The sequence below is a fragment of the Pocillopora verrucosa genome, chromosome 1, assembly GCF_036669915.1.
Source record: "Pocillopora verrucosa isolate sample1 chromosome 1, ASM3666991v2, whole genome shotgun sequence".
Taxonomy (NCBI): domain Eukaryota; kingdom Metazoa; phylum Cnidaria; class Anthozoa; order Scleractinia; family Pocilloporidae; genus Pocillopora; species Pocillopora verrucosa.
Window position 1 is genome coordinate 26,487,694 of NC_089312.1, and position 24,744 is coordinate 26,512,437.

Here is a 24,744-nt window from a genome sequence, read left to right on the forward strand (position 1 = left end):
ACACACTAAGGTCATGAGAATAACGGAAATGATCATAAACTACAGAAACTCTGTTTTGGCATGCTAATTCTTCTTGTCAGCACCTTTGGAAATGTATAGAGAACAGTATGGAGAATATGCATACTGATGTTTGGGTGTAAAGGGTTAAAAGGAAGAGGAGGGGATCTCAATGAGTTGACGTGTAGAAGAAGATAAGTTTTTCACGTCCGGTCTGTTTAAATGTTAGGCGGGTTACTTTAAAGAAATAGTATTCCAAATTGTTCCGGTATTGATCAAAACAGTTCTTTTGTATTTCCTTCCTCACTGAAATTTGTGTCTGGATAGAAAACTGACACAGTTTTTTAATGCTAAGGTTATAAAGAGGTTACTGGTTTGGTCGGAAGCGGTGTTTGAAAGATTAAGTGGCTAGAACAGACTCTCATGGGTGAAGTTCATGTCGGACTTATTTGGCCTGGGGCGAAACATAAACGAGCCAAAAAAAGAGCTCCAAAGCTATCGTAAACTTACTGGTCTCCGATGCCCTCCAAAATCTTCAGTTTTAAGCAGTACTGTCATGCCAGACTCGAGAACCATCGGATGTTATGAATTGCGTATGTACAGAAATCGAGTTATTTCTGCCTTATATTTTAAATTTGTATTGTTTGTTGGGAGAAAGTTAAATTAAAGCGTATATTTACCCGGATTAATATAATATAGAAGAGAGTTTTATCAAACATGGAATAAAATAAATAGTTATCCATTTTTACTTTTGTCGAACAGTTTAATATTTAGTAACAATACCGGTTTTTTCTCACGACTTAACCAAATGGCGTACCCAGTACGCAGTTCTTTAGTTGAAACGCTTTCAATAGCCAAACGGAAAGCCATTTAGGCATTCAGATTAGAATAATTACACGACCGCTTATATGGAGATGAAAATTACAGGGTTTAAGGAGAGAGAATTTCGGGACTTTGATAACTGACCCGGCTTAATACAGGGTGGCCGCTTAATACGGTGCCGTTAATACAGGTTCGACTGTACTACGTTTTCTCCAGTGCTTCAATTTCGTTTGGCGCCGCTGTTTGTTGATGGTTGACCGGCTGGTGTGGGTTCTTACATCTACCAGTTTGTTATCCTGAGGCACAAATAGGATACCTGTGTTTTGTGTTTTAGTTCACATAATCAAGCAAATCTTAAAAACGTAGTTCATCAATACCTCACAGAGGTTGAAAGTTTTAAAGGCGATCATTTAAGTTTGGAAGCTATGGTAGGATGAGCAACTGGATTAAGTGCTAGTCTGTTGTAATGAACTGATCTGAAGAAATAATGAGGATTCAAATAACCACCTTGAGAAGCGTAAGAGGTGAGAAATTGAAGAATCATTATTTTGAAGTATTTTTAATTACAAGCTAGAATTATGGCCAACACAATTTTGTGTCCTGTTTGCAAAATGAAACCAAATCTAAGTGATAGATTGCCTCAAAATTGATTACTAGCCACCAAAAAGTTGAACGCTTAATTCAGTTAGAATAACGTGTTTCGACAACGTTATCAAGTGAAGGAGAGAAAACCATAACCAGCTGACTTCATTTAAATATTATGAACAAAGACCATGACTTGCGCAATTTCGCAAAAAAAAGAAAAATCGAGCGACATTGAAACGATGATCTTCTCTTTCTTTGTGCAGTCGAAGATTCGTTGTTCTCGCTCAATTGAGAGGAACACCAAACCATCGAACTTTTGAATTCATTGATCAGTTCACTATAAAATGACAGATAATTTCTCCTTTTCCCCTCTTGATTTATGAGAACCTGACAAGACATACAGTTTGTGCCGTCAATTCAAGAAGCAGCTGATAGTTAAACAGTACAAATTGTTTCGATGTAGTTTTAGCTTTAAGAGTGGTGTGCGGCTACTTTTATAAGCATAGCGAGAAAAGCAAATGAAAACTTCCAAAGCAATTATACGCGCGCACAGACTTCAGAAGTAAAATCTAAGTACCAAACTCATTCACTTCTTAAAGTCAACGATGACTATCGTAGCACTGAAATTGAGTAAATTATCTATTCGTTTGGGAGACCATTGTTATAGAGACAGATAACTCCTGCTCCTATAAAATTTTTAATTATGTTATTGTTCTAGCTTCAGAGTACCTGGTAGAGAATTACAGCTGTTGCTTCAGTGTTTTGCTTTGTAGGAGTTACACTTAGTCTGATCGCGGGTGGATACTCAGAATATAGCGAAGACAGATCGAAACTGCGCATGCGGAGAGGTACATCTGTACTTTGCAGCTATTCGAGTGAAGCGCAACGCGTCGGATTGGAGGCTTTTGTTCGCAAGGTCAAACAACCTACTACAAGATGAATCCAAACAATGTGGTTTATGACCCGGATTCAACACCTGAATCAGTCCGACGAGAATTCTTTCCATACAACTCCCATCCAAGCGCGATTCGAAGGCGAACGGACTCTGCGAGAGCTCTTTACCAAGAAGCCAATAAACTTGAGAACACAGTGAGTAGCAACAAGCTTAAGCCTCGCGAGAGCAAGGCAATAGCTCAAGTGAAGCACTTTCTACAAAGCAACTTTGGAGCGCCCTACGAAGAGAATTACTATGCTGGAGACTGGATGCTTGGACCTGGTTCATTTCTGTTGGCATCCAATATGTAACATGGGCTACGATCTGCAGGCTCATTTTACCTACCAGGGTGGGGTATACAGCCTAAGACGGAAGATGATGTGAACTATGTGATAGATCGGCTAAAGCTGGTGAGAGATTCGATATTGCAGTACATTGAAAACATGAAATACGGTATAAAGGTGGGATTTGTACGTTCAGCGGAAGATTGCCAATATGGATTGTACTCCTTACAGCGAGCCTACATTAAAGTTTCCCAACTTGGGCCCAAGGGTAGGTAAAATTCATGGTTGTAGCAATCTTGTTTCAGCTTGATACGTTTCGGAGATCATTTGGAAGAGAGTGATTTTATAAAACGTGATAATAATTATAATGCACCTTGTCTTTAAAAGAAGCTGTAATGCTGCGTCGGTGGGAGGTATTTCAAAATAATTTGTTTTTATCAACAGAGTTGATAACGTACATTGACCACCGTAAAGAGTTATAGAGCTGACGTTTCGAGTGTTAGCCCGTTTCCAAGGAGGAAAGTATTTTTAAAGCTTGGTATGGATCAAAAGCCACTCATTCAAATGTCATTGACCGAAATTAACTGCATCGTGAGACCAACGCTTACTCTTTTCAAACTTATGCGATTTTTTAGACTCATTGCTCTGATTCTTTATGTTTGAAGGTGTGCTGAGAGAATCTTTCACGCAACAAATTGTTGATCCAAAATGGCTGGCAATACTCGATAAAAGCGCCTTTGACACATGGAAGAAGAAACACAAGGTCTCTGTTAATACCTCCATAAATGAGGCTTTGGTGGCATACGTAGGGAAACCGCTGGATAAGTTATTAACTTACTTGGCCTTCAACCATTCGCAGTACTGCGCCCCGAGTATATTGTCCAGCGGCTTGGCTTCGCTACCTTTATCGTACATTTACAAATATGGAAAAAATACGAAAATACGAACTACTGGAAAACTACCTACCGGAGAGTCCTTGAATGGAAAAAGAGCCTACGAGATGATGCTTCCTTACTTTACGACAATAGAAATGACACCAGATGAGGTGTATTCCTTAGGGGAGAGAATGCTTGGTCAGCTTTATCCAAAGGCGGTTGAAATTGCTAAGAAAATTACAAACAAAACATGTGAAGACCAAGCCATAGAAGAACTTAAGAAACATTTGGAAGATCGTAGCATGTATTTCAACGACGAGAAGATTCCACAGAACGAGAGTAACAAAGACGCATTTGATAAGTGCACTAGTATGGCGAAGGCAAAGATTTACTGTCCCAAGAGATATCAAGCTATGAAGGCGTGGTTTGAATATGTGAACTGTAAGTATTTTATCTCAAATAGAAATCACATATCGATGCATTCAGTCACTTTGTTTGAGGAACTTCAAGAAAGGAGTACTCTCGCATGTGGGACAATTACATCTAACAGGTCAGGCCTGCCAAAAGAAATCTGTGGCCTAAAAGAAAAGAAAGTAAAATAGCTTAAAAGAGTAGAGAGTTTATATAGGCAAAAGGGAAGTGTGTCATGTGTTACGTAACGTGACCGAAAATCAGTGAGCATTTTGGCTGCCATACTAAAAAAGTAACTCTGGTTATTTTAACTAATGCCTAAGTTTTCCCCGTCATTTAATTATTTTATCCAGCTCTGCTTGGTGATCTCGAACCAAAAACGACTCACATGTTTTATTTCACTGGTGAACATCAAAGCACTCCAAATTGTCCGGTTCAGTTGGTCTCAAATTTCAATCCAGGGACTGGATCCCAGAGTTACAGATCCAGTGATAGCGATTGCACCAAACCTGCGCAGTATAGACTGCCGTTCTTTATGAAGGACCTGGGACCAAAATACAGTGCTCTCTCAGTTGCTGCACACGAGGCAAGGCCTGGGCACCACACACAGGTATACGCGGATAATAAGATATTTCTAACCGCACTTTCCTTACTCAGTCATGTAAATTTTTTTCTCACTCAACAATAATCAACAGATCATCACCGAAGTGGAGGTGGCTAATGGGAGATATTTACCGGGCCGCGAAGAGGCGAGTTAAATTTAACTGCTAGCCACCGACACTGAGGTGAATAGTTGTTTTGGTATGTACTTGATATAGCATAAAAAGATGATTTTAATTCATTTAGTCCAGCAAAGATTAAAATATTTTCGCACCCAAATTCCGCGCAAATACTTGGAGGTTAATAGCAAAAGATATTCGGAGTTTAAATAGCCAATCAGAGCGCCCATTCAACACTCTTCGCTGGTTTAGTATATTCTAAAGCCTGTTATCGATCATGTGTAGTTACTTACAGCATGGATCCCCACATTACGATTGCATACTGCTGATCTTCTTCTCTCCTCAGTTTACATTCTCTTTCAACAATATTTGCACCCATTGTGATGGGACACCTTTAGACTTACACAAATAAGATATATTCATGTATCCTGCTGTGGTTAGTCATATATAAACAGACGTAGATTGGAAACCGTTTTTTCGAGTACCTCAGCGTTTTGTCGTCGTTTGGTTTACTAGAGTCAAGGTTTCAAGGAGTTATTTTATGACAAGTGCGAGGATGTTATCAGTTGGTTGAACGGCATCTCTTATTATACTGCATTTACGGAGGGCTGGGCTCTATACGCTGAGAATCCGCTGATCGCTACAGAGACAGACGCTTATGCCGACAAACCGCTGCAGCTGTATGGCATGATCAAGTGGCAAATATGGCGGGCACTGCGCTTGATGATAGACTCTGGGCTTCATTATAAAGGTCGGTTGAAGTAAAGAATTTTTTGGTTTTTTGTCGAAAATATTCCAGGCCTGTATTGGTTTTTCTTTGCAGTACTCTACAATTTGTCTGGAAAACTCGTGTAACTCTTGCAACCGATCAGATACAAAACTAAAGCAATCGCGACTGGATCATGCGTGTTTTTCTGCACTTGAAGCCGAATGCGCGTTTTTACATTCAAATCACATTTATTACTTCAAGCTTTGTTTCTGTGACACGCAATACAAAACAACTTCAGGAGTATCGAAACCCGAGCACTTGTCAAAACGTAAGTTGTGCGTATAACCTGTGTCTCTTTCACTTATACCCTTTGAGGATTGGCAATCTTATTTTCTCTCCAGGAATGAAACGACGGGAAGCGTTGAAACTCTTTGCCGAGAAAGCCTGGGACAGAACTGACAAAGCCGAGAAAGACGTTACAAGGTATCAAAGCAACCCGGGTCAGGCCACCGCGTACATGATTGGTCAGTTGCGGATATGGCAAGTTCGAAATGATACTAAGGCTAGAATTGAGGCACATAAAAAGACTTTCAAGGAAAAAGACTTTCATTATCAGGTTTTATCACAAGGATCCTCGCCACTGACTCATTTGGAAAGTCCACATGAGGAAATTTGCGGACTGCGTCATTCAGCCACATTCAGAGGGTTGTGAATACATTATAAGGAGCCTAAGTGACGAAACAGTCATGGATGAGGTTACCAAGAAGCCCCATAAACCATTTCGAGACCAACCATATCAAGAACACTTTGATTGAATTTTGGTATAGAACGCTATATGCAAATGAAAGAAATAACCTCCTCAATTATCAAACCACTTGGCTGGGGTTCAATGCCTAATATGAATAGAAAATGTTTTCTCTCTTGCCGCTGGAGAAGGTCTGCTGAAGCCAAAATATCTGAAATTGACCAAAAGCCGATAATCAGATCGTTTCAAAAAGAAAACTCGTCATATAAGAGCTTTTAATGATTCTTTGCCACTAATAATTCAGACACTTTTTGACTTCACCTTTCTAATGAGTTTTCCGCAAAAACTTTTAGCATGGGGCAAACGTGTGGGTGACTTTAACCAAATAGGCGACAAATCGACATCTAGCGAAACGAAGAAAAATTTGACGTTATGGCTATTATAAAAAACAACCAAAAGAAAAATGAAATTTGGAAAGTTCGCATATAGAGATCTCATATAACTTTCACAGAGCTACAGTGTGAAGTATTTAATCAATAAGAACTTGATTGCCAACGAAGTTTAAGGATTGTTGGCAATTTCATTTTCGTTCTACACTACCGCTTGCAATTTATGGCTCAAAATTAAAACAACAAAAACAACTCTCTCTCTAATCTAAGGTATCTGTTAGCGCGTGTTTTTTTTTTTCAAAGAACTTAGCGCAGCACATGTTTCAACATGTGTTATCGTAAGAACCATTATCAGAAAGCGTGCTAATTCATATTGGACATTTATACAACTCTTTGTTGGATATTAGCCGTGTGTTTATGTCGCTTTACTTAAATTGCTTTTCTTTTTGCGATAGAAAAAAAGTCGGACGATCACGAGGAGTGTGATTTTTCCTTTTAGGCCCTCCTGAGTGGCATGAATATAGGCGTTAGATGTTTCGGTAACATTGCACGGAGCATCGAAACGCAGTTTCATTTTCATTCTTTTTACCCCCAGAATTGTTCAATCGGCCATTTTACCTTACAAAATAAATACTCTGTCAAAAAAAAAAAACGGGTTAAGAGGACGTAGGTAAACCTTACGAGCCATCGGGGGCTGGGCTGGGTGGGGGTATGATTCGAGTTGACATTGATTTCTTAGAAGAAGCATTGCAAGAACGTATGATAGACAGTGCGGAGAATATTGGAAGGTGATGGTTTGATTTTGTTGATGTATGAGAATCAATTCGCACCAGGACGGGTAGCGCACAGCGCTAATAAATTGTCAATAGAATCATTAATTTAAAAAAAATAATGACCACAAGGTGGAACTAAACATTCGAGTCGTGACATGAATAACGATTAACTCTTAATGGCACAACAGTACGAGAGTTTTGTTTACAAGGTATCATCTTGAGTTATAGAAGGGGGTAAGTTTCTGAACAAAATGTGGCGCTGTGTCGCTGAGAAAGTTTAACAGGGTAATTTAGTATTATACGGCTGAGTTGATAACGTAAATTGGCTTCCGTTCTAAACTCTTTATGGCGGACAATTTACGTTATCACTTCAGTTGATAATACTAAATTGTCCTATCTTCAATTATATATTACTGCCGATTTGATCTACGACCAAAAAAAAGGAAAAAAGGGAAATATATGAGAAATAAAAATTGAAGAGATGCAAGGTTACACTATACGGCTTTGAATTCACACAAGCAAACATTATCTCAGTTCCACACAGAAAGTTTAAAAGGAAAGGAAAAAGACGCCCACGTTTCTTTGCACGACTCTGAATTCATACGAATAAACATTGTCTCAGGTGGCTCAAGACAGGAAGTTCATTCCTTTGCGCTGAAGCCACGTAATCAATGCTTTAGCTGAAACGTTTATCGGTTCCAAAGGCTGCAATGCTAATTGTGGCTAAAGATTTTAACTCTACGTGAACAGCAGCTGCCAGCACGACTGAAAACCGGCCGAAGCAACACGTGTTATCATTTATTTAAGCAGCTCTTCACAATAAAATATCAGTAGTTTTTATTTTCACTTCTTAACTTCTAAAGAACACATGATTTTATTATTTTAATATGTGACCGTAGGTGACCCCAGTCTTTCACTTCATTGGGTTCCAGCTGATTCGTGCAGACTTTCGGAAATTTTGACTTGGAATGCACTGACGAACATTGAACGGGATGATAACTGTGATAATATAACTTGGAAACATTGCTTACGGTTACAGAAAAAGGGAAACTGAAAAAGGGTGCTGAGCTCAAAGATACAAATATGACAAGAAGAGACGAATCTGCGAATCTACTAACTTTTTCTAGCTTACAGTAGAATAATTCGTTATCTGTTAGATGTTTTAAATATCTTTTCTGTTACAACGCGTGGGAGAGTGTTTCTCATTTCAAGGCTGAAGCTTGATCACATATTCTCTTTCCTTTCAGCTTGAAAATTATCTCTCAAAACAAAAGTGTTGAAACAAAAGCAACGCCAAGAATGTTTCCCGAAGCATGGACGAAGACATTTTTCACCATCTGAAAATTTTCTCCATCACGTTTATTCACGCAATCATAAATGATAACACAAATGTCAACTCTTGCTCCTCGTCGCACGTTGATATATCAGATATATCAAATATCAGTAGGCATGAAAGACGACCCTGCTAGTTTGACAAGATCGTGACAACGTGAAATAATACCATCTCTCTGCTTTCAGGTGCGTGATAGGTCTTTAGACTCCGGTGTCGTAAATCGTGATCAAAGAGAAAGAATTGCTTTAATTTCTCCCTCGCATTGGGAACTAAGGTCACCTCATGTGAGACTCCGAGGAAGCTTAATATTATTAAGCTATCTCATTAGAATTAAGAGCTTAATTTTCAATTTCATCACTCACTTAGAAGTCCACGCATCGGCGCAAATCGTTTTAGCTCTATAAATTAGAAGTATTTCAAAAATATAAACTGAAGGAAAACCTCATCTGTGCTCAAATTTTCCCACTCAAGTAACTATACTAGAAAAGAATAAAGGGGGTAAGTTTCTAAAGAAACTGTGGTGCTGCGTCGGTGGGTGAGTATAACAGAGTAATTTAGTGTTAACAAATGAGTTGAAAACATAAATTGACCACCGTAAAGAGTTTAAGGCTGACGTTTTGGAGCGTTAGTCCTTCGTCAGAGCTCTGGACGAAGGGCTTAACACACACTAAAATACCCTATATGAGAAAAGGACTGAAGCTTCCGTCATATTTTTAAAAAAAAAACTGAAAATGATTTAGTGTGAAGTGAAGTCACACCATAAAACCAACCGACTAGAAAGCCGATAAGAAAGTACTCTCTTAATTCAATGAATTGAAAGTAAACAATCTACAATATGATTCTCTTGCTACCATCTTAAGAGAAAAAAATTACGCATATTCTGGCAGGAAATCAAAGGCGATGATGTGTAACAGAGTTCAGATTTATGTTGGATAAAAGCTGCCCTAATATTAACAACTCATTATTGAAACAAATCAAGTAAAGGAATAGTCAAGGTTGTTCTATCGATGGACGTTACGAAATTGTGATTCATCACAACAAAATTCCAGGAATTTAGGCAATACACAACATGATCGAAATTTTGCGATCCCGGACGATCATATCGTATACTTAAGGGTTCCAATGAATTTTATTTGAAACGCGATCTAGATAGGTCTGCTGTTTCCCATCTTAATACCTTCCTCTCATTTTAGAAAAATTCCATCATAATTTAAACTTGCTTAACAAACGCTTTTTTCTTCGTTTAAAAGAGAGCTTTTTGTCCATCGTTTAAAAGAGTGCTTTTTGTCCTTTACTGTTCCCTTCCGCGTTCCACTATTCCACATCCTGATTTTACGACGATACGTTGTTATTAAATCCAATGGAAGTCAAGCGGAAATGAGATATCTTATTGGGATACAATATCCTCATTTCAATGGGCAAAAAGCCACAATGGGCGCTATTTAAATTTGGCGTGCTTCGTACGAGGCTATTTCACCTTACAAGCGGGTACAATTTGGAACTAAGCAATTATTTCCTACTGCGTAACTGATGGCAAGTAACGTCATCATTACATCTGTTATCATCGCTGTTTTCTTAGTCGGCTTAGCGCAGAAAGGTGAGTAAGGAAACGAAATAGGAAGGTTTCTTTGCTACATTGACAACATTTTAAAAGGATTTACATTTCAAGTCCATATTTTCATCTCTTAATCGGTCGTCCCTTACAGTTTGACCGTTTATCAAACAAACAAGCGATTATTTTCACAAACGCCGTTGTTCAATGATGAAAAATACACATGCAAACGCTGAGAGGTGAGTGGTTCCGCAACTCTACCTAAAATGGCGGCACACTTCCTCTCAATAGTCTCAACAGATAAACATCGAAGCGCAAAGCCGAAGGTTTGGAGTTCGATTCCTTACTTAAGACTTGTTTTATTTTTTCCTTTTTCCCATGCTCGAGACTATCTTTCTAAAATATACCAACAAAACCCACCAGAAAAGGTGGATAAATAAATGAAAGCATAATCTGTCGAAAAATTTCCGCTAGTCTCATTTAACGTATTATTTTCCTTTCTTTCTGAATCTTAACCCCACCTTGATTGCCATATCAGATTTAATTTAAAATGCGAAGATACATCCTTTGCTGAATCACTCACTGAAAATTCAAAAAAAAATTCATCTCTGGTTTACCACGTGATAATTCGTTCGAACGACGGAGATTTAGTTGCGAAATTCCCTACCCTGTCTCTCTCACAGGCAGCCACCCTGTTTGACAATAGCGACACATGAAAGAAGTACAATGAAATGAAATGTGTTACAATTACGAATAAAGCACCAAATAAACTCATTCTTCACGCAAAATCTCTGGAGTACTGCAATCTGGTGCGTGACCACGGTTCGTCACGCAATGCTTTGAGAGAAACGAAAATATTCCCAGCACTTTCAAAGATTTTATTTTTGATTGAGAAAGAGCGTTTGACACTTTTTCAAGACTTTGTAAACTCTATTCTTTTGTTGAATACAATTGATACAAGAAATGCGTGCGAATTGCGCGATTCCGATTTGAGAAGTCACGTGACTCAATTACCAAATAAACATTATGTGGCCGTAATTTTCTCTTGGATTACGTAATCCGATAAAATGGTGTGCAAATCCTATCTCTAACAGCTTTTGCAATGTTCAATGAAATCAGGAGCTCTTGAAAAACCTATCTTCCGTTTTATCTCCTGAAAAAAGGAAAAACTTTATAGAACTTTCCCTGGAAAGACAGTAGGAGCCAACCTAGAACTTTAACAACCTATGCTTATTTTAAATTGTTCATTTTTCTCCTCAGGCCTCTCCTTAAGTTGCTACATATGTTATTCCACAATTTCTTGGGAGGATTGTTTTAACACGAGTACGGTTCGCAACTGCAAGTCAGGTGCTGTAGCGTGCGTTAATACTTTTACTGCTGTGAAGCAGAAAGATGATCGACAAAAATTCCAGTTCACTGCTTATTGTGATTTTAAGGTAGGATGATGGGAAGACTTACCCCGAGATATACTGTTTCATTTGGTTGGACTCGCACATGCCCACAAAAGTGCGACCGATTTTTGAAATTTTTCATAAACTTTTCAAAAGCTGTTGATGCTAATGTTTGCGAGTTTTTAGTAGGCATCATAACCATCCTTCCTTTTCCAATGTGCGTTTTTTTTCAATCCCCTTTGGCTGGTGATTATAAACCCTCGGGTAGAGGCAGAGTTTGTGGAAGGGTTTAGAGGTCTTGGCTCTCAAAATATTTCGAAGCCTATTCAAATAAATGTGTAAACAAAATTTCGTGTTTCTGAATCAAAGTTTGGACCTCCCGTACCAGAAATTTCAGGATCCTCCCTAAGAATAAGTGCGATGAATTGAAACCTTTTTACACATATGGGAAATGAAACATCCGCTGACCTATCTGAATGCTATGAATATGAATCAAGTTCTTGTTTCTTCCATTCCATTCATTTTTCTTTTGATCCTTCCTTTTACCTCCAGGACAGTTGCGATAAAGAAAAATGCAGAAAAGAGGTGGCTAGAAGAGGAGAGTATAAAGCTGTCAATTGTAAGGTCAGTTGCTGTGAAACAGACCAGTGCAATATGGCAGTAGTATCCAAAGGACAAGTTTCATCGATCTCCATTCTGGGTCTAATTATTTCGCTCCTATCTTGTTATAGTTTCCAAAACTATAAGCTTATGAGTTTCCAAAACTACTAAACTTGTGAGTTTTTTGAATACACACTCTTCTAGTTCGGACAGTTAGAGATACCACATGAACCCAGAACAACAATGAAAAAAGTCTCAAACCACAGCTTTTTTTTTTTGGAGTAATAAGTAGAGTTTGCCACTGGTTAGGAGATATTTACGTTCATTTGGAAGCATGGGATGAAAAGCAGATTTTGGCCAATCTTATGATTTAAAGAAGGTTTAGATTTGTAAAATAGGAAAAAGGTGAAACATTCTGCATCTTGTTCAACCATTCTGTATTTCCCTGGAGACATTGTGGGTTTCATCACTCAAAAGGTGACATTTAAACGAGTGTGACCTTATCCAAACTTGGAGGAATCCATGGTAAGACGAGTAGCACATGGTTTTGAAACAAACAAACAAACAACAAATTATAAACTTTCTGGATGAGAAAAATATGTTAGCTTATATATTCAAATTAGTGAAAAGAAATAAAACTTACAATAAATTAAACATCAACTTTGGTAACCTTTTCTATTGTCAGTTAACTGTCTAAAGCATCGAATATAAAATTTGGTTAAAAGCTCTCACGCAAGTTCAGAAGTTACTTTATAGGGAAGGTCAAAAACAATTTTCAATTCCTCCATAAAATTTAAATTTTGCCTTAGTTTCATTGCGTCAAAATAATATTAATAATGATAATAATAGAAGTTATGATAATAATGACAATAAGAATGATAATTATACTTTTAAAAATAATCATAATGATAAGATGAAATGTGCACTGTACATGAATATTTTGATTACTTTAAGTTATGTATTGTAAGTAGATTATGTGACGTAAATAGCGTATCGTACTTGTTAAAAAAAAATGAAAAATGATAATCATAATGATGACTGAATAAAGAGAAAAAAAGGAATGAGTTTGTTATCTACTGTTATTGTATTCAATACGAGATCTTGCCCTTTCTTAAGGTTCTCGTAAATGTACCCGAGCCCCGACACTCAGACAGTCTGAAGTCACTCGCTTGAACTATCTCCTCTCCCTACGGGAGACAGTAGTAAGTTCAGGTGAGTGATCTTTGACCGACAGCGAATCACCTCTTTCTCCAATTATGGTGGGGGGGGGGGGGGAGGGGTAATCTTGTATCCAGATCTTACCCTGTAACTGTGACTAAAATGTAGGCCGTGGAAGGTCTGGGTATGAGACTTTGGTGGGCTCTAGAATGTCCTTCTTTCGACTTGTTCCTGTACTGAACATTAATATTTTGATTACTTTAATTTATGTATTGTAAGTAGATTACATGTAAATAGCTTATCGTACCTGTTGGAAAAAAAATGAGAAAATGATAATCATATTGATAACTGAATAAAGAGGAAAAAAGGAATTAGTTTGTTATCTACTATTATTGTATTCAATACGAGATCTTGCCCTTTCTATGGCTTAAGATTCTCGTAAATGTACCCCAGCCCTGACAGTCAGACAGCCTGAAGTCACTCGCATTAACTCTCTCCTCTCCCTACAGGGGACAGTGAGGAGTTCGGGTGAGCGATCTTTGACCGACAGAGAATAAAGGCCTCGTACTTTCCTGTGGGCGAAGAGATGTTCACGTCGAAGTGCTAATAATGAGGGCCTGCTCTCAAGTTAGTAGTGAAATGGCGTGGATTACCTGATATTATCAATGTTAATAACGAAGAACAAACCAGTTTGAGGGGAAAAAGAAAGACTCGTGATCTTTTACAGTTGACTTGTGATGAAAGTCTCATTGCAAAGACATCGCACAATTTACACATTAATCAAAAGTATTATTTCAAAATACGGTTAGAAAAGAAATACTCTAAAGTAAACCAAACCCACGGAATGGGTAGCGTGACTACGCGTCTATCCCTCAAAACGAGGCTAATTCCCTTATAAAAACTCCTCCTTGATTGGTGATTTTTTCAAGCCCTATATGACCGTCTGTTTGATTGGCGTATTAAAACAGTATTTAAAAAGGAACGCGTTTCTTTGTTGTGCGACACAGTGAAGACTTGCTACGAAGCCACAAACGGAGAAGGGTGCCCAGAATTCGTTTCTGATAGCTTACTTCTCATCAACGCTTTGTTGGCTTTGGGAAAAGTCCCCGGACATATGACAGAAAGTTTCAGTCGTAAAGAAACATGTTTTTCTCGAGTCTCCAGCTCCATGAGCCCGGCGGAGAAGCTTTAATCGCAGAGGTGCTGGACGAGAGAAGGACGTGGTCGAAGCAAAGTTATACAAGGTGACATTAGTCGCTGATGTTATCTGAACGGGGCTTACTCTCACTGTGTTCCATCAATTTTTTTAAATCTGAGAAAGTCAATGGCTAACGTTGGAGTACTTTTCATGTTGTTTAGTGTGGGTAATAAGGTACCGAAAGTCGACAAGATTCTTTGTCCGACGCCACGTGGTCGGCTCTAACATAGCGGCGAGTTTGTGGTTCGTGGTGTCGTAGTGTGTTACCCAATTTCTTTCATAAAATTTTCGACTGAATGCAGATTAGCATGTAATTCAATTTTTCTTCTCATTAAATAATTTCTATCAAAGTGAGTGAAAGATTTAAATTTGCACTGTTCCGGTAAGCAATAGGCACGATGTTAGGCACTGTGTTGCGTACCGTATTCAGGACCTTTTCCTAAGCTGTTAGTCCAGCCTTCGAATGGCTTCAATCAACTAAAAGGTCAATGTGAAACTGTGAAACTTTGTAAATCGCGGCCTCTTTTGAGGAATCGAAGACACAGCAACTTTTTTTGCACCCTGCAAAACCAGACATCCAAGAAGGGATTTAGTGAGTACATGCTGCAATCAAACTGAGACTTCGGTGAGAGAAAGTTTGTAATGGTCTTGCGTTGATTTGAGTAAGTTAAATAATGTCAGTTTGCCGGATAAGGGGCAAGATTGTAAATTCAATATCTGTGATATTTTTATTTAGCCGTGAGTAACTGCAGCAAGCTTTTGATTTGCTTCTACCAAACATGCACTGTTCATCAGGCTCCTACTGGTAACACATTCTCAACAATATTGGTAAATCGTTTTGAGGGTTTTGAAAGCCAAAATAAAAAAGCAGAGATTTAGAACGGGTATAACTCCGGAGTCCGGAGTACCACCTTGCCAACTTATTCAACGCAGAATTAAAATCTGGTGAGTTTGATTATAAGAAGGGTTGGAAACCTAGGAACACGGAAAATTCAATGGACAACAACATGAAACAAGAGGAACTTTCCTGAAGTCTGGGAGTTGGGTGGGTCATTGTCACAAGGCGAGTGGTCACAATCTTCCTGTCTGTATAACCCTCTATACTCTTCTAACCTCTAGTTTGTCATATATGCAAGGAAACAAGGGCTCAAACAAATGCTTGTCATGAGTAACTTTGGCTTTTTAAGTAGAGAAAACATCGCTTGTGTGCTTTGATAAACAACTTAACCACAACAAAATAAGGAAATCTTCAAACAAACAAACCAGCACTTCACAAAATTAGTAGTCATTTAATATGCATTTTGCTTGAAAAAAAGTGAAAAAACTAGGTTTTCCTAGAGAATAAATATGAATAACTGATTTACTTCAAAATTAATTTTTCACTACAATGATATTGACTAAACAATGTGAGGAGAGATTAGAGTCTTCAAGTATTTTCAACATCCAAGCTAAATGAAAAAAGCTTTTGGTTCAGTGCCTTTTGCACTACATTGCAAGGGCTGAAAATAAAAATTATGTAAATCTACAAAGAAAAAATCTTCTCTACATCTGAACTAACAAACTTTCGAAGAAACAGATGGGACTTCCATTGTCAATCCATGTTCAACTGTTAGTGTGACTAAAACAGAGGTATTCCAGATAAAGTCAGTTTTGATGGGAGATTCTCATGAATACCACCTACGAGCAGTCCATCCTTTTTGGCAGACTGTGGTGTAAGTCAAAAAGAAGAAGTGAAAAAAAAAAAAATTGATGTCAATGCACCACATTGTATCAACATCACTCCTACAGCTCCCTGCGGTGCAATAACAATTTTTTCATTGACATTTTTTACTTGTGCGACAGACCACGCCAAAAAGGAGGGACTGCTTGTAGTCTACAATGGATAGAAATGTAGAGACCATCACTTTTTTCAAGTGTCAAGAAAGCTAATTTTAATTTATTTAATCCTGCAAAGATTAAAATATTTTAGGACCCAAATCCCGCGCAAATGCTCGGAATTTAAATAGCCAATCAGAGCAACCATTCCACTCTCTCCAATGGTTTAGTATATACTAAAGCCTGTTATCGATCATGAGTAGTTACTTTCTACATGGATCGCCACGTTGCAGTTGCATACTGCTGATCTTCTTTCTCTCTTCATTTTACATTCTCTTTGACAATATACGCACCCATTGCGTTGGAACGCCAGTAAACTTATACAAATAAGATATATTCATGTATCCTGCTGTGGTTAGTGATAAATAAACAGACGTAGATTGGAACCGTCTTTTCGAGTACCTCAGCGTTTTGTCGTTGTTTGGTTTACTAGAGTCAAGGTCTAAAGGAGTTATTTCATGACAAGTGCGAGGATGTTATTAGCTAGTTGAATGGCATTCACGGAGGGCTGGGCTCTATACGCTGAGAATCCGCTGATCGCTACAGAAACAGACGCTTACGCCGACAAACCGCTGCAGCTGTATGGCATGATCAAGTGGCAAATATGGCAGGCACTGCGCTTGATGATAGACTCTGGACTTCAATATAAGGTCGGTTGAAGTAAAGAATTTTTTTGTTTTTTGTTGAAAATAGTCCAGGCCTGCATTTGTTTTCCTTTGTAGTACTCTACGATTCGTCTGGAAAACTCGTGTAACTCTTGCAACCGCGAGTGGATCACGTATATTTTTCTGCACTCGAAGCTGAATACGCGTTTTCACATTCAAATCACATATGTGGCATTACCACTACATCTGATTGGTCGTTTTGATTACTTCAAGCTTCGTTTCTGCGACACGCAATGTGAAACAGCTGCAGGAATATCGGAACCTGAGCACTTGTGAAAACGAAAATTGTGTAAATAATCTGTCTCTTTCACTAATACCCTTTGAGGATTGGCAATCATATTTTCTCTCCAGGAATGAAACGACGGGAAGCGTCGAAACTCTTTGCCGAGAAAGCCTGGGACAGAACTGACAAAGCCGAGAAAGACGTTTTAAGGTATCAAAGCAACCCGGATCAGGCCATCGCGAACATAATTGGTCAGCTACGGATGGCAAGTGCAAAATGATACTAAGGCCAGAATTTAGGCACATAAAAAGATTTTCAATGAAAAAGACTTTCATTATCAGGTTTTATCACAGGGATCCTCGCCACTGACTCATTTGGAAAGTCACATGAAGAAATTTGCGGACTGCGTCATTCAGCCATATTCAGAGGGTTACGAATACATTATAAGGAGCCTAAGTGACGAAACAGTCATGGATGAGGTTGCCAAGAAGCCCCATAAACCATTTCGAGACAAACCATATCAAGAACACTTTGATTGAATTTTGGTTTAGAACGCTGTATGCAAATGAAAGAATTAATCTCCTCAATTATCAAACCACTTGGCTGGGGTTCACTGCTTGATATCAATAGAAAATGTTTTTTTCTCTTGCCGCTGTAGAAGGTCTGCTGAAGCGAAAATATCTGAAATTAACTAAAAGCCGATAATCAAGTCGTTTCAAAAAGAAAACTCTTCGTATGAGAGCTTTTAATAATTCACTGCCACCAATAATTGAGACATTTGTTGACTTCACCTTTCTGATGAGTTTTCCGCAAAAACTTTTAGCAAGGGGAAAACGTGCGGGTCACTTTAACCAAATAGGCGACAAATTGATAACTAGCGAGACGTAGAAAAATTTGTCGCTATTATAAATAACAACCAAAAGAAAAATGACATTTGGAAAGCTCGCAGATAAAGATCTCAAATAACTTCCACAGAGCTACAGTGTTAAGTATATAATCAATAAGAACTTGATTGCCAGCAAAGTTTAAGGATTGTTGGCAATTTCGTATTCGCTCTACACTACCGCTTGCAATTTATGGCTCAAAAATAAAACAAAGAAAATCTCTCTCTCTCTCCAATCTAAGGTAATAATAATAATAATAATAATAATAATAGGCGTATGTTTTTTTTTTCAAAGAACTTAGCGCAGCACATGTTTCAACATGTGTTATCGTAAGAACCATTATCAGAACTCGTGCTAATTCATATTGGACATTGATAAAACTTCTTTTTTGGATATTAGCTGTGTGTTTATGTCGCTTTACTTGAATTGCTTTTCTTTTTGCGGTAGACAGAAAAATGGGACGATCACGAGGAGTGTTATTTGTCCTTTTAGGCCATCTGGAGTGGCATGAGTATAGGCGTTAGATGTTGCGGTAAAATTGCACGGAGCATCGAAACACAGTTTTATTTTCATTCTTTTATCCCCAGAATTGTTCAATCAGCCATTTTACCTTACAAAATAAATACTTTGCCAAAAAAAAAAAAAAAAAAACCGGTTAAGAGGACGCAGGTAAACCTTACCGAGCCATCGGGGGCTGGGCTGGGTGGGGGTATGATTCGAGTTGACATTGATTTCTTAGAAGAAGCATTGCAAGAACGTATGATAGACAGTGCGGAGAATATTGGAGGGTGATGGTTTGATTTTGTTGATTTATGAGAATCAATTCGCACCAGGACGGGCAGCGCACAGCACTAATACATTGTCAATAGAATCATTAATTTAAAAAAATACTGACCACAAGGTGGAACTAAACATTCGAGTCGTGGCATGAATAACGATTAACTCTTAATGGCACAACATTACGAGAGTTTTGTTTACAAGGTATTATCTTGAGTTATAGAAGGGGGTAAGTTTCTGAAGAAAATGTGGCGCTGCGTCAGTGGGAAAGTATAACAGGGTAATTTCGTATTATACGGCTGAGTTGATAACGTGAATTGGCTTCCGTCTTAAACTCTTTGGGCGGACAATTTACGTTCTCACCTCAGTTGATAATACTTAATTACCCTATCTTCAATTATATATCACTGCCGATTTGATCTACGACCAAAAAAAAGGAAAAAAGGGAAATATATGAGAAATAAAAATTGAAGAGATGCAGGTTACACAATACGGCTTTGAATTCACAAGAAGGTTTAAAAGGAAAGGAAAAAGACGCCCGCGTTTCTTTGCACGACTCTGAATTCATACAAATAAATATTGTCTCAGGTGGCTCAAGACAGGAAGTTCATTCCTTTTCGCTGAAGCCACTTAATCAATGCTTTAGCTGAAACGTTTATCGGTTCCAAAGGCTGCAATGCTAATTGTGGATAAAGATTTTAACTCTACGTGAACAGCAGCTGCCAGCACGACTGAAAACCGGCCGAAGCAACACGTGTTATCATTTATTTAAGCAGCTCTTCACAATAAAATATCAGTAGTTTTTATTTTCACTTCTTAATTTCTAAAGAACACATGATTTTATTATGTTAATATGTGACTGTAGGTGACCCCAGTCTTTCACTTCATTGGGTTCCAGCTGATTCGTGCAGACTTTCGGAAATTTTGAATTTGGAATGGAATGACGAACATTGAACGGGATGATAACTGTGATAATATAACTTTGAAACATTGCTTACGGTTACAGAAAAAAAGGGAAACTGAAAAAGGGTGCTGAGCTCAAAGATACAAATAGGACAAGAAGAGACGAATCTGCGAATCTAATAACTTTTTCTAGCTTACAGTAGAATAATTCTTTATCTGTTAGATGTTTTAAATATCTTTTCTGTTGCAACGCGTGAGAGAGTGTTTCTCATTTCAAGGCTGAAGTTTGATCACATATTCTCTTTCCTTTCAGCTTGAAAATCATCTCTCAAAACAAAAGTGTTGAAACAAAAGCAACGCCAAGAATGTTTCCCGAAGCATGGACGAAAGACATTTTTCACCACCTGAAATTTTTCTCCATCACCTTTATTCACGCAATCATAAATGATAACACAATTTGTCAACTCTTGCTCCTCGTCGCACGTTGATATATCAGATATATCAAATATCAATAGGCATGAAAGACGACCCTGCTAGTTTGACAAGATCGTGACAACGTGAAATAATATCATCTCTCTGCTTTCAGGTACGTGATAGGCCTTTAGTATAACAGAGTAATTTAGTGTTATCAACTAAGTTAAACAAACATAAATTGACCACTGTAAAGAGTTTAAGGCTGACGTTTCGGAGCGTTAGCCCTTCGTCAGAGCTCTGGACGAAGGGCTTAACACACATTAAATTACCCTATATGAGAAAAGGACTGAAGCTTCAGTCATATTTTTAAAAAAAACTGAAAATGATTTAGTGTGAAGTGAAGTCATACCATAAAACCAACCGACTAGAAAGCCGATAAGAAAGTACTCTCTTAATTCAATGAATTGAAAGTAAACAATCTACAATATGATTCTCTTGCTACCATCTTAAGAGAAATAAATTATGCATATTCTGGCAGAAAATCAAAGGTGAGGATGTGTAACAGAGCACAGATTTGTGTTGGATAAAAGCTGCCCTAATATTAACAACTCATTCTTGAAAAAAATCAAGTAAAGGAATAGTCAAGGTTGTTCTATCGATGCACGTTACGAAATTGTGATTTATCACAACAAAATTCCAGGAATTTAGGCAATACACAACAGGATCGAAATTTTGCGATCCCGGACGATCATATCGTATACTTAAGGGTTCCAATGAATTTTATTTGAAACGCGATCTAGATAGGTCTGCTGTTTCCCATCTCAATACCTTCCTCTCATTTTAGAAAAATTCTATCATAATTTAAACTTGCTTAACAAACGCTTTTTTTCTTCGTTTAAAAGAGAGCTTTTTGTCCTTTACTGTTCCCTGCCGCGTTCCACTATTCCACATCCTGATTTTACGACGATACGTTGTTATTAAATCCAAGGGAAGTCAAGCGGAAATGAGATATCTTATTGGGATACAATATCCTCATTTCAATGGGCAAAAAGCCACAATAGGCGCTATTTAAATTTGGCGTGCTTCGTACGAGGCTATTTTACCTTAGCTGTCTTTGAAGCAGGTACAATTTGGAACTAAGCAAGTATTTCCTACCGCGTAAATGATGGCAAGTAACGTCATCATTACATCTGTGATCATCGCTGTTTTCTTAGTCGGCTTAGCGCAGAAAGGTGAGTAAGGAAACGAAATAGGAAGGTTTCTTTGCTACATTGCCAACATTTTAAAAGGATTTACATTTCAAGTCCATATTTTCATCTCTTAATCGGTCGTCCCCTACAGTTTGACCGTTTATCAAACAAGCGATTATTTCCACAAACGCCGTTGTTCAATGATGAAAAATGCACATGCACTAGCGTTCCAGATGAGTGGTTCCGCAAATCTACCTAAAATGGCGGCACACTTCCTCTCAATAGTCTCAAAGAGATAAACATCGAAGCGCAAATCCGAAGGTTTGGAGTTCGATTCCTTACTTAAGACTTGTTTTATTTTTTCCTTTTTCCCATGCTCGAGACTATCTTTCTAAAATATACCAACAAAACCCACCAGAAAAGGTGGATAAATAAATGAAAGCATGATCTGTCGAAAAATTTCCGCTAGTCTCATTTAACGTATTATTTTCCTTTCTTTCTGAATCTTAACCCCACCTTGATTGCCATATCAGATTTAATTTAAAATGCGAAGATACATCCTTTGCTGAATCACTCACTGAAAATTCAAAAAAAATTCATCTCTGGTTTACCACGTGATAATTCGTTCGAACGACGGAGATTTAGTCGCGAAATTCCCTAGCCTGTCTCTCTCACAGGCAGCCATCCTGTTTGACAATAGCGACACATGAAAGAAATACAATGAAATGAAATGTGTTACAATTACGAATAAAGCACCAAATAAACTCATTCTTCACGCAAAATCACAGGAGTACAGCAATCTGGTGCGTGACCACGGTTCGTCACGCAACGCTTTGAGAGAAACGAAAATATTCCCAGCACTTTAAAAGATTTTATTTTTGGGTGAGAAAGAGCGTTTGACACTTTTCCAAGACTTTTTAGACTCTATTCTTCTTCTTAATTCAACTGAAGCGAAGTGCGTGATTTCGATCTGAGAAGTCACGTGACTCGATTACCAAGTAAACATTATGCGGCCGTAATTTTCTCTTGGATTACGTAATTCGATGAAATTGCGCGCATATCTTATCTTTAACAGCTTCTGCAGTGTTCAATAAAATCAGGAGCTCCTGGTAAAACCTATCTTCCGTTTTATCTCCTGAATAAAGGAAAAACTTTCTACAACTTTCCTTAGAGAGACAATAGGAGATAACCGACAACTTTTAACAACCTGTGCTTATTTAATATGGTTCATTTTTCTCCTCAGGCGTCTCCTTAAGTTGCTACACGTGTTATTCCACAATTTCTTGGAAGGATTGTTTTAAAAAGAGTTGGGTTGAAAACTGCGACTCAGATAAGGCAGTGTGCTATAATACTTTTACTGCTGAGAAGCAAAAAGATGATCAACAAAAACTCCAGTTCGCTGCTTCTTGTCTTCCTAAGGTAGGATGACGGTTTGACTGACTCTGTGTTATTCTGTCTCATTTGGTTGGACTCGCACATGCCCATTACGGTGTGAATTATTTTGGAAAATTTTTCATAAACTTTTCAAAAGCTGTTAAAGGTGTTTGTGAGTATTTATCGGGCATCATCACAATCCTACCTTTTCCAATGTGCCTTTTTTTTTTTTTTTAATCCCCTCTTTTTTGGTGATTATAAACCCTTGCGCAGAGGTAGAGCTCGGGGAAGGGTCTAGAGGTCACAGCTCTCAAATATTTCTAAGCCTAAGTAAATGTGTAAGCAAAAATTTTCGTGTTTTCTGAATCAAAGTTTGGACCTCCTGTAGCAAAAATTTTGGGATCCTCCTTACGAAGAAGTGCGATGAGTAGGGAAATGAAACATCCACTGACCGTTTTGAATGCTATGAATATGAAACGAGTTCTTGTTCCTTCCATTCTATTCATTTCTCTTTGTGATCCTTCCTTTTACCTCCAGAAAAACTGCAATAAAGAAACATGCAGAGAAGATTTGGGTTCGAGTGGAGAGAATAAAGCTGTCAATTGTGAGATCAGTTGCTGTGAAACAGACAAGTGCAATATGGTAGCATCCAAAGGACAAGTCTCATCAATCTCCATTTTGGGTCTAATTATTTCGCTCCTATTTTGCTATAGTTTACCAAACTTTTGAATTTTTATTAGTTTTTCGAATACATACTCTTCTGGTTAAGACAGTTAGGGCTACCACATGAACCCAGAACAGCTATGAAGAAAGTCTCAAACCACAGCTTTTTTTAAAGTGAATAAGTAGCGCGTGCCACTGCATAGGAGATATTTACATTCATTTGGAAGTATGGGATGAAAAACAGATTTTGACCAACTCTTATGATTAAAAGGTTTAGATTTGTAAAATAAAAATAAGATGAAACATTCTGCATCTTGTTCCACCATCCTGTATTTCCATGGAGACATTGTGGGTTTCATCATTCAAAAGGTGACTTGTAAACTAGTGTGACCATATCAAAACTAAGAGGAATCCATGGTAACACAAGTAGTGCATGGTTTTGATGAATGAAACAAACAAAGAAACAAACAACAAATTGTAAACTTTCTTGATGACAAAAATATATTAGCTTATATTCAAATTAATGAAAAGAAATAAAACTTACAATAAATTAAACATCAACTTTGAGTACCTTTTATATTGTCAGTTCACTGTCTAATGCATTGAATATAAAATCTGGTATTGAAAAGCTCTCACGCAAGTTCAAAAGTTATTTTATGGTCAAGGTCAAAAACAAGTTTTAACTCCTCCATTAAGTTTAAATTTTGCCTTAGTTTCTTTGTGTCAAAATAATTGTAGTATTGATAATAATAATGGTAATAATAATAATGACTATAAGAATGATTATACTTTTAGTAATAATTATAATGATAAGATAAAATGTGTACTGTACATTAGTATTTTGATTACTTTAATTTATGTATTGTAAGTAGATTATGTAATGTAAATAGCTTATCACACCTGTTGAAAAAAAATTAGAAAATGATAATCATATTGATAACTGAAAAAGAGAAAAAAAGGAATAAGTTTTTTATCAATACGAGATCTTTCCCTTTCCTTGGCTTAAGGTTCTCGGAAATTTACCCCAGCCCCGACACTCAGACAGTCTGAAGTCACTCGCTTTAACTCCCTCCTCTCCCTACAGGGGACAGTGGGGAGTTCGGGTGAGCGATATTTGACCGACAGAGAATCAAGGCCTCATACCTTCTTGAGGGCGAAGATGTTCACGTCGAAGTGCTAATCATGAGGGCCTGTTCCCAAGTTAGTAGTGAAATGGCGTGAAGTAGCGAATGTTATCAATATTAATAAGGAAGAACAAACAGTTTGAGAGGAAAAAGAAAGGCTACTCGTGGTCTGTCACA

General features: G+C 37.8%; 1 protein-coding gene, 1 long non-coding RNA gene and 1 pseudogene across 5 annotated transcripts; 2 read left to right on the forward strand and 1 right to left on the reverse strand.

Moving 5' to 3' along the window:
- The first annotated feature begins 1,296 nt into the window (after positions 1 to 1,296).
- LOC131771641 (uncharacterized) lies at positions 1,297 to 6,692 on the forward strand (annotated as a pseudogene).
- A 3,285-nt stretch (positions 6,693 to 9,977) lies between these two features.
- LOC136280592 (uncharacterized) lies at positions 9,978 to 24,010 on the forward strand. 4 transcript variants are annotated; one of them, XM_066166131.1, is made up of 4 exons: positions 9,978 to 10,173; positions 11,389 to 11,564; positions 12,072 to 12,143; positions 13,787 to 14,867. In XM_066166131.1, exons 1-4 carry the CDS (start codon positions 10,107 to 10,109, stop codon positions 13,832 to 13,834), a joined length of 363 nt encoding a protein of 120 aa, XP_066022228.1. In that variant the 5' UTR covers positions 9,978 to 10,106; the 3' UTR covers positions 13,835 to 14,867. The 4 variants fall into 4 exon arrangements, with proteins under 4 accessions (XP_066022228.1, XP_066022218.1, XP_066022226.1 ...); XM_066166121.1 differs by lacking the exon at positions 13,787 to 14,867 and having other exon boundaries at positions 9,979 to 10,173; positions 12,072 to 13,375; XM_066166129.1 differs by lacking the exons at positions 11,389 to 11,564; positions 12,072 to 12,143; positions 13,787 to 14,867 and adding exons at positions 22,650 to 22,825; positions 23,318 to 24,010 and having other exon boundaries at positions 9,980 to 10,173.
- Positions 22,961 to 24,682, reverse strand: LOC136280598 (uncharacterized). Its single transcript, XR_010717389.1, has 2 exons — positions 24,587 to 24,682; positions 22,961 to 23,322 (listed from the first exon to the last, which is right to left on the reverse strand). It is a non-coding gene; the product is annotated as an uncharacterized lncRNA (long non-coding RNA).
- Positions 24,683 to 24,744: the final 62 nt, after the last annotated feature.

Coding starts and splice junctions, on each gene's coding strand:
- LOC136280592 (XM_066166121.1), top strand. CDS start 10,107: ATGGCAAGTAACGTCATCATTACATCTGTTATCATCGCTGTTTTCTTA. Junction 10,174..11,388: donor AGTCGGCTTAGCGCAGAAAG/GTGAGTAAGGAA, acceptor TTTTCTCCTCAG/GCCTCTCCTTAAGTTGCTAC. Junction 11,565..12,071: donor CTGCTTATTGTGATTTTAAG/GTAGGATGATGG, acceptor TTTTACCTCCAG/GACAGTTGCGATAAAGAAAA.